At 33.2% G+C, this 9834-nt stretch overlaps 3 protein-coding genes across 3 annotated transcripts; 1 reads left to right on the top strand and 2 right to left on the bottom strand.

Moving 5' to 3' along the window:
* Nucleotides 1-144: 144 nt before the first annotated feature.
* Nucleotides 145-1980, top strand: HYPBUDRAFT_115236 (Zn(II)2Cys6 transcription factor; the record flags this gene model as incomplete). Its single annotated transcript, XM_020219104.1, has 1 exon — nt 145-1980. A coding segment is annotated over one exon (1836 nt), but the record flags the coding sequence as incomplete, so codon positions are not given.
* An 849-nt stretch (nt 1981-2829) lies between these two features.
* Nucleotides 2830-5346, bottom strand: HYPBUDRAFT_150886 (uncharacterized protein; the record flags this gene model as incomplete). The annotated part of the gene is made up of 1 exon (XM_020220313.1): nt 2830-5346. The coding sequence occupies one exon, from the start codon at nt 5344-5346 to the stop codon at nt 2830-2832; it is 2517 nt and encodes an 838-aa protein (XP_020074025.1).
* Nucleotides 5347-6429: 1083 nt separating this feature from the next.
* HYPBUDRAFT_145090 (uncharacterized protein) lies at nt 6430-9818 on the bottom strand. Its single transcript, XM_020219901.1, has 3 exons — nt 8669-9818; nt 7579-8575; nt 6430-7467 (listed from the first exon to the last, which is right to left on the bottom strand). The coding sequence occupies exons 1-3, from the start codon at nt 9710-9712 to the stop codon at nt 6482-6484; spliced, it is 3027 nt and encodes a 1008-aa protein (XP_020074024.1). The 5' UTR covers nt 9713-9818; the 3' UTR covers nt 6430-6481.
* Nucleotides 9819-9834: the final 16 nt, after the last annotated feature.

Here is a 9834-nt window from a genome sequence, read left to right as displayed (position 1 = left end):
GACATTGTTTGAGTACATTGACGCCAGGGATATGCTTTGATATCTAATTGATCCACCTTGTGCTGCTTTTGAACTATATCCACAAGACAAATCTTGTATCGCTTGACCATATTAAATTTATCCCGTAATTAACCTAAATCGATGATGGAGAAAGAAGTTCCAGGAAATAATGGCAGGGAATCCCTGATAAGCTCCACAAGTAAAATAAGAAGGCCACGTATTTCGAAAGCTTGTAATTTCTGTCGATATCGAAAAATTAAATGTGATGGCAAAAGGCCTTGTTCAAATTGCCAACAGACAGAGATTCCAAATTGTGTTTACACTGGCAAATCTACTAAAGACTTGAAAAACGAACGTAAAGTTATTAATAAATCCATGGAGAGCAGGCTTTCCAGAGTTGAAAACTTACTTGAAGGATTAAGCACGCAATTACCTCTGAGTACGAAAACCCAAAATGGTTCACAGTCTCCACCAACTCAGCAAGATTCAGATGAAACCCAAAAACTAGGAAAAGCACATATAGATCGATTTCCAGGCTCCCACTTCCATGTTTGCAAACACTCCACCAAATTCGTTGACCGAATCAAGTCACAGCTTCCGAGCCAACATCATGATCTTCTCATACCATTTAAGAATTTGCCAAAATTTTTCTCTGATTCAGTCAAAGCCTTCGAAAGAAAATGGGTCGGTACCGCTACCATGGAGAATAAGAGTCGGGTTCATGTTTTAGATACAGATCTTCCAACGGATCAAAAATTGGTTATGGAGTTGATACAAAACGACTACAGTCAAGACTTTTGGGCTAATTTAATATGTCCGATGGAAGAAATCCAGGAATTATTTGAGAGATATTACCATAACACTAGCTTTCGAACTGAGAATATCTGTGATTCGGATATCTTAATATTGAACATTGCTTTGGTGATTAGCATACGAGAGGAATTAGACAAGCAGAGTAATAACAATGACCTAATTAATGAACTCCAAACTATCTACGAACATTGTTTTTCGAGAGCTATTTTATATTACCAGAGAGTTCTGCTTTTGAATGAAGGTATCCAAACGGTTAAAGCACTAATGTTATTGCTTATCTACACTGAGTATAATATAGCAAACTCTCGTCTTGATCATGGTCTCTTGTGTCTAGCAATAAGATATGCGCAGGATTTGGGACTCCTGAGGAATTGTACTTATTTTTATGGGTCTAATATAAAATCGACTCGAATGCAGAGATTATGGTGTGCAATTGAACACTTTGATATAGAGATGGCTTACAGGAAAGGAATCCGTCCTATGATGGAAATAAATCATGTAATTTTAGATGATTTTGAGCATAATGAAGGAACAGAAAATTCCAATGATGAATTCTTTGGCATAAGTGACAGCTTCGACCATCTTAAAGCTTTTTACAATTTCAACAATATATTATCTCCGATACGATACCAAACATTTTCGCTCATCACTGACTCAAAAAAGGATATAACTTTCGTAGAATTCATGAAAAAATTACATAACTTAAAGATCAAAATGGAAAAATTTTTAAATGAATTTCCTTTCAGATATCGTCCCTTTTTAGCATCTGATAGAAGGTTTAATTCTGAGAAGCTAAAGCAGTGGATAACCACTTCAACTCAAAGTAATATGGAAAAGTACTCACTTTTGACAGCTCATGTTTATTACATATCACATTTGATGTTTATTAATACAATCCCTTCCATGTATGATACTCCAGAGTCTAGCGAATTGAATGAATTATATGCAGAGTTTAGGTCTTCCAGTGCTGATTGTGCCAGAACTATATTAGAAATAGCGGCCGCTCTCGACTGTCAAGAAGCATCAATTGCATTTTCCAATACTATAATTCATCATATTGTATCTGCATTGATGTGTCTTCTATATGAGTGCGTCACTAATCCTAGAAATTCTAGAACCTCTGCAGACCTTTCACTACTTTTGGTGGTCTGCAACACATTTTTTTCATCATCAATATCAAAAGATATTGTTAAACTGGCAGATAGCTCAAAACTATCAAAGAAGCGAAAATACGAGCTTTTATGTGTGGCTGCATTAAATATAGGCACAAAAATCATTGACTTCCAATTAAAGACTAATACTGACTATAGCGAAACAGAATTCGGCTTGCATGTTAAGAAATTACGTTTAGAGTTTCCTTCCATTTTTATGAAAAGCCCTGCTAATGAAGCAGCCAATTCTGTCATTAGTAACTCTAGCCATGATTCCATTAGTAATTCTAACTTTGGGGCAGTTCAAGCAAAAAACGGATTATTCCCTAGTCGTCCTTCAAGTAGAGGATTTGATTACGGACTGAAGGATTCAAGAACCGGGCTCTATTCTCTGGATCCCGTATTTACACAAGATTACACTTATTCTTTGGTCCCAGCAAGTGAAAAGGGACCAAACGTCGTTTCACCAGTATCTGCTGAGGCTGTGGGTGGTACTATTTGGAATGATTTGCCATTACCTTTGGTTGATAGTGGGATGTCTGATTTACATGACTTTTTTTTCGATAGTAATTTTGGGATTTGAAGTTTCCAGTTATAGGGGTTTTCCTGATAGCGGTAACCCCCTAAGTAATAAAATGCTACATTTAGCAGAATAAAAACCTTCTCCTGGAGCAGATATCCAAAAATATCACTATTGGACTAAAAAAATTCATAAGATAACAATTGAACTGTACTCAAAAGGTAAATTATCGCTTACGGTAATAGGTAAACCCTAAAGAATGGGCAAAATATTAATTGAAGTTTATATCATCTAGTATGTTGACATTGACAATGAAGGACTCAAGAACTTTTGCAATTATATAAACTATCTATTATAAAAATCATTATTCATATCATCATAAAAATTATCTTCCTGGAAAAAGTCTTCATCTTGTTGATTAATTATCCATTCTATTCCTATTTCCTCTAACAATTTATTTCTCATTTCATGGAATTCAACAACTTTAGCTCGATTAATTCCTTGACTTCTTTCTCTTTTTTTCAAGAGTAAACTTGGTCTAACAAAGGTTAATGGATCTTTATCATGGGTATTTAATCCCCTGAAAGTGTTTAGTGCTGCACCGTTTGTAGTCTGGACTTTATTTCCAGTAAGTATAATCCGATGATAATCCCTATTGATAAGGTCCGTGAACTCACTTGCATTTTGTTCGTTCAATACCAAGTAATAGCTGACAGTGTTGGGTTCAGCTAATGAATTAGTGCTATCATAAGGATTTTGAGAAACCTGTGGAGAATCAACCGTTACTGGGATATCAACTGATTTAACTTGATCTATTAATAATTTTTGAGTTGAGTTTGTCGTTAAATTATTCATGTGAGCTCTCAATATCGAATCGGTTGACTCTTTTTCATTGGTTTTATCAGTATCATTTGTAGAAGTTATTAGATAATAGTTTTTGAAAAAATCATAATGATGATGATTATAATTATATAACTTTATTTCATTTGCAAATTTACTCAAATGCTTACTATTTCTAAGATCATTTCTGTTCAATTTAATTGTGCAAGGCAAATGAATATAATTAGTGTAATTTATAATTGATCCTTCGAAATTATCAATCATAACTTCATTAACTTGGTTACTAACTTCTTTAGGACTAAAGAAGTCATCATCATTCTCAGTAAGTAAATTTTGATCGCCAAAGAAAACTGATAAAATATTATATCTTTTTTGGAAAAAAGTCGAAACACGAACACAATATTCTTGAATTTTTTTCAAATCATGATAATAACTGGGGAGTGAAAATAATGAATCAAATAAAAAGTCTTTACCTACTTGATAATTTGGATCATACCAAAGGCTTATTCCACCTTTAAATCCTTGCAAGAAGAAAAATTTAGTATTTGGAAAGATATTATCTAGAACCCTAGCCAATAAATCATAAAAATTCATTAATATTTGTTCAAATTTATCTTTTAGATGTTTTGCTATGAACAATTTCGGTGGCATTATCAACATAAATTTTCTCAATATGTCATATAATATTCTTGGATCTTCCCTTATTGTAGAAACTGATTTTTTATTAATTAAATTGATTAAATTATGTAAATAATTGAATAAATGATTATACTGGAAAATTAATTGGTCATTTTGAGTGTGATTTTTTAGAATCGTTCCGAATTTACCTAAAAATTTTGAGATTTCAAGCAAGACTCCACTTGAATAACTAGGGAAATAAATGGATTTGGATGCAAAAATTAAAAAATTAAGTGTCCATGAGATATCATCTTTTTTAGAATTATTAGATATGCTATCATTGAATATTCCAGCAGTACCTTTAGAAAATGCAATTGAATGATTAAGATCAGGATATTCATAGATTGATATTTTATTCAAATACGATGACACATAAATAGCCACTGATGCATTATAATTTTCTTTTAATATTAATTTTCTCAATTCACTAATTGCAATACTGTAGTATCTAACTGCAAAATCGTGAATTTTAGATCTTAGTTTAACAAAATAATCCCGATTATTTAAATTAAAACCTTCAAAACTTTTAATTGCATTACACCGTAGATAAAATGATGATAACGATAACACAGTATAGAAAAATAGGGGGAATTCCTCTTCTAAATCGGGCGGGTTTATATGTATTTGAGTTAATAAATAATTAATTTCAACTTTATCCATAGATGGGAACCTATCAAAGGGAACCAGCTCCTTCTTGGGTAGTGCTTGGAAAGTACATGGTTTTGTGATGAAATTTTTCAAAGGTTTCCCTTTAATTGGAGGATTTGACAAAGTCCCTAAAGATGCTGATGAAGATACTGCGGTTAGTACCGGTAAGGATTGAGTGCTATGACTAGTATGATTATTTGTTTTATGACGTTTAAATTTTTGTAATTCGTCATTATTGAATTCTAAAAATTCTTTCTTTAATTGTTGTGATCCACAACTTTTTTGTTCCATATATAATGGAGAATGTCCGGATGCTGATGATGGAATAGAAGAAGGAGTATAATACGTAGGGGTAATGGTATTTGATGGTATTAAAGGTGGTTGCTGCTGCTGACGCAGTAGACTTGGTTGATAAGAGCTGAAAGCGGTTGCCAAAGAGTCACCTAAAGAATTAAAAGCATCTCCAAACAAATTAAGTTCATCTGCTTGGCCATTGTGAGCTAGATATTGGGCATTCTCCATTCTATTTAAATAATCATTGATTCCGTCGTTAGCACCGAAATGCCCGTCTCCAGATTGTCTTTCTTCACCAGCGTCTCCAGAATGCATCTCTCCAGAAGGGTATGAAGGCTCGCTCGAAGAAAAAGAAGTATTTAGCTCTTCATCAAAGGGTCGTTGATGATAATATCCAGACATAGTCTGTCAAATCCTTAAAAACTCGGGTAAATCTTGGATAATACTCGATATATATGGCTGAACTAGCAAGAAAACGAAAACCTGGAAGCAAAAAGAACCCGAAACAGAATCACTTAGCCCTAAACCCTAGTCAAATCTAGCCAAAAGCAAGTTATTACACTATTTGTCATAAAAAAATTGTTCCTTATTACTATATAAAAGAAAAAAACCCTTAGTCGTGTCTGTTCATCGCCGTTTTCCACTAACAAATGAACAATAAAAAAATACAAATGCGATTTTTAGTCTTCGATTACTAACTTCAGCTCTTTCAAAATTTCAGATGTCCCAATAGGACTTAATGGCAGCATTGCACTTACGGGTATTGCCAAAGCTAAACGAACGGTTTTATGGTATACATAGCCATTTTCTTAAGGTTTTGTCCTTGTTCTTTTGGTCATTCTCCTGAGTCATAAGACATTCTATGAGATCTTCGACAAAAGCAAAATAAAAAAAGAAAAAAAGCAAAAAAAACTTAAAACCTACCAGTGTCTACGGCTTTCATACTGGTATCGGTGAAATAGCTCGTTATACATAAGGCTGGCTCATTACATCGGCAAAGACATAAACTTAATAGGAAACAAGAATTTCTGCCTTTGATCTAAGAATCTGCCTCATCACCTGCTACGTTAATATGCATGTAATTACCGTGCCCCGGAAAGTCGCATCGGTTTTCCGATCGTTGTTTGTAGGCTTTAGCCTCGATCTTCCAAGAAACCAAACGTATGTTTGGCAAAGCTTCTTTCGGTGGGTTTCTCCGTTGTGATTCTTCGTTGTGTTGTTCTTCTGTTGCAAGAAAACGGACAAAGGGATTACAAAATGTAGAAGGTGGTAATGTTTCCTTGACGATAACAAGTTAACGAATATTCTATTTTTTTTTACGATTCTGGTTAGGAAATTCTCGGACTCACTACATGATCGTCAATCGTCGATGATAATTAAGATTATTTGCAGAGAAGGAGAAGGTCGAAACAAAAAAAAAAAAAAAGAAAAAAAAGAAAAACGTAGATAAAGACAAGAAGTCCTTTTCATTGAATAAAGAACAAAAAAAAGAAAAAAAAAAAAAAAAAAAGAGAACAGAACACAAGATTGTCAAGAACTAACGACGTCTATACTGTAAGCATTTCAGGATTTCTCGCCTGCCCAATTCAAAGTAATGCATACGAAGTCTTGTTCTGTCAATGTCCGGCTTACTTTCTTCCCACCTCTGTTTTTCAATTTGATGAATATCACGGAGAATGGCCTGAGTATTGAAGTCTTTATTTAAACATCCTGCTTGATAATTGAAAGATAAGTTTTCTTGGAAACTATTTTCCTGTCTGTATAGTTCGGTATTGAATTGATGAACTAAGTCTTTATTCGAGAAAAATCTTTCAAATTGTGGATAACTTGCTAAATGAATGAAATCATCATTAAATTTTTCAATGAATTTTTCTTTACAATCCAACTTAGGAGGTATTATTTGTAAAACATCCCTATAGGTAATGTCAATTGGCTCGACATTTTTCAAGTATGGTTCTTCAAGCGCAGAACTGGTAGATAAGTAATAAGAATAAAATAATAATCGATTATCGAAAAAATGAACCATTCTTAATAAATTCATTGACATTTCATTTAATAAATTGAATTGATTAAATTTTTTTAAATTAGTTTGATTTTCATCAATAACTAAATCATTAAATTTTTTAATTTGATATAAACCAAAATCAAAATCAAGTTTAGGACAAAAAACATGACATGGATCAACCAACATTAAACTTCTTATTGGAGGAATAATATGATTGAGTGATCTACCTAAAGCAGAATAAAATAAGAAAAACGTTTTTTTGAATGGATTCATTTTACTTCCAATTGAAATAACTTCACTGGGGAAAATTCTGAACCAATGATTTAATAATTCAAAAACCAAACTGAATGAAACATAATGAATATTTCGATCAATATAACCATATTTTTTAGAATACTGTTCATTAATTTTAATTATATTTGGATAGTACTCTTTAATGAATTTATCTAAAAATTTCTCTAATTCATTTAAATCGTGATGAAATAATTTATCATTCAAAAACTGTTTAATACTCAATTCTAAATATTCATCTTCATCATCATATTGATCATCACATTCATCATTGGAAAAATTGAATTTTTCGGATTTTTCATCTTGTTGACTAAATAACAGGGGAGTTGGTTTCCGACGTTTATTAACCTTGGTTTTACGTTTTAAACAATCTTCTAATTTGAATTTTGAATCCATTAATGATTCACATAACGTTTTAAATTGGATGAAATAATCATGTATTTCATATATAACATCAAATGTATAATCAGGAACTTTTGAGACTAAACAATGAGTATGAAAAATTTCCATCAGAACTTGTATTGTTGGAGTTACATCATTGATCAGATTTGCCTCATTTAAAATCTTGGAAAATAATAATGCTGTACCATTATATAATAAACTAATCGTATCAACCGTGGAATGAGAATGAATAAATGATGACCAAGCAGAAAATAATGATATCTTAGTTGAAAATTCAATATGAAATGTACTTAAAGACGCTCTTAAGTCACTTATCAATTTACCATAATATGAAAACGATTTTTTAGTTAAAACATTTAAATCATGTTTACTAAATTTACTCGTTTCGGTAACTTTTTTCATTATTGCTTCAGGTGATTTTGGTGTTGATGCTTTAGATGAATTTGAAGAATATCCACCACTATCACTTGGATCATCTAAATTAGTTATAAAACTATCACCGTGAACAACAACACTGCAAACTTTTAATAGGAAATTAAGGGAACGATCCATGAAAAATGAAAAATAAACATTTAGAACAACTGATTGATTGAAAACTGTGGTCCAAAAATTATGTGATAATTTATTATTCCAAACGGGTTGGAACGAGTGTTCATATTCTTCATTTATTAAACCAACTATTGAAGAATCATGATTATTCAAATCAAGATATCTTTGTAAGAAAACGTTTTTCAATTTTGGATCAACTTCAATCTTGGGGAAATTAATAGGTTTAATTATGGCATTTGGTAGAGGACCATGAGGTATTGTAGTTGAGGTGTTTGTTTTAGGATGTAGATAGCTTTCAAGAGTTTCATCAAAATGTTGATACTGTTGGAGTTGCTGGAGTTGCTGTTGATGGGGATGCTGTTCGTGTTGTTCGTGTTGATGTTCCTGGGGCTGTTCAGATTCTTCAGGTTGTCGAGGTCGTTTTAAATTTGAAATGTATTGATTTGGTTGGGACTCATTTGGATACGGTTGATACACTTCCTTAGGATTATCAATCATTAGAGAATTCATTTGGCTTTGATAATCATCCAGGTGCATAGAATCATAACGATTTAACTGATCCCCAAACAAAGGTTGATGATGATTGGAAGAATTATTGAAAAAATCATTAAAATTATCATTATTTCCATTTGAAGGTTTGAATCTTGGAATTTGTAAAGAATTGAAATCACTATTTTCTAATAAAGAGTTCCAATTCATATCTTGAGCCACTTTAATAAAAGAATTAGTATAAACGTATTTACGTAAATCCTCAATATTTATAAATGGTTGATTTGTTTGAAAATTCTCCAAAATTGGTTGTTGTAATTGCAGAGATTTATTATTTGACGGTATGGATTCTTGTTTTTGTTCTAAAGAATCATTATTAAATCCTTCATCAACTTGACCCGTTCTAATATTGGGGGTTGCATTAGATGAAAGTGTTTTAACAGAGGGAGTGCTACTTCCACTCAAATTTGATTCAGGAACACTTTCCCGGTCTTTTATTTCATTCTTCTTTCTAATTGCCTCAAGTTTATCAGCGGGAAAGTCCAAGTAGCCACAACGGTACTTCTTCTTGGTACAATTTGCACACGAAGGTAGTTCTTCTGTACATTTAACTCGACGTTTCTTGCAATTGGGGCATCCATCTCTTGAATTCTTATGGGATCTTCGACTTCTCCGTTCGTTTACCAACGGATACGGCTGTTGGAACTCTTGACCGAATGGGCGTTGTGGTATCTGCTGCTGCGATATCTGCTGCTGCGGTATCTGCTGCTGAGGTATCTGCTGCTGCGGTATCTGCTGCTGCGGTATCTGCTGCTGCGGTATCTGCTGCTGCGGTATCTGCTGCTGCAGTATCTGAGGGACCTGGGGTGGGACCTGTGGTGGATAGTAGGGCGGCTGTTGATGGTACACCGGTTGTCGATATAGCGGTTGGTATTGAACGTTTTGTGTTTGCTGGTATTCATTTTGCGGCGGGCCCTGTTTATTATCTTGGCTCCGGTCCTGCTCGAATGGCAGGTTCATGATGTTTGACATTGAAGGGTAATCAATCGACGGGGACGGTAAGTGATAGTTTGAAGAGAAAGGAAAAGTAGAAAATGTCAATGTGATAGGTATTTTTTAGGAAAAAAAAAAACGTAATCAGTCGATGTGATAGG

The sequence above is a fragment of the Hyphopichia burtonii genome (assembly GCF_001661395.1).
Source record: "Hyphopichia burtonii NRRL Y-1933 unplaced genomic scaffold HYPBUscaffold_9, whole genome shotgun sequence".
Lineage (NCBI taxonomy): Eukaryota > Fungi > Ascomycota > Pichiomycetes > Serinales > Debaryomycetaceae > Hyphopichia > Hyphopichia burtonii.
The sequence above is the reverse complement of the archived record's forward strand: the minus strand, read 5'-3'. Positions and strand labels throughout refer to the sequence as shown.

Bases quoted from the DNA above. Each gene is read 5' to 3' on its own strand.
- HYPBUDRAFT_145090 (XM_020219901.1), bottom strand. From the start codon at position 9,712: ATGTCAAACATCATGAACCTGCCATTCGAGCAGGACCGGAGCCAAGAT. The intron at 8,576-8,668 runs GTGTATCAACCG...GAACAGCCCCAG, and splicing joins TGATTGATAATCCTAAGGAA to GAACATCAACACGAACAACA. The intron at 7,468-7,578 runs GTCGGAAACCAA...ATGAATATTTAG, and splicing joins TAAAACCAAGGTTAATAAAC to AATTGAGTATTAAACAGTTT.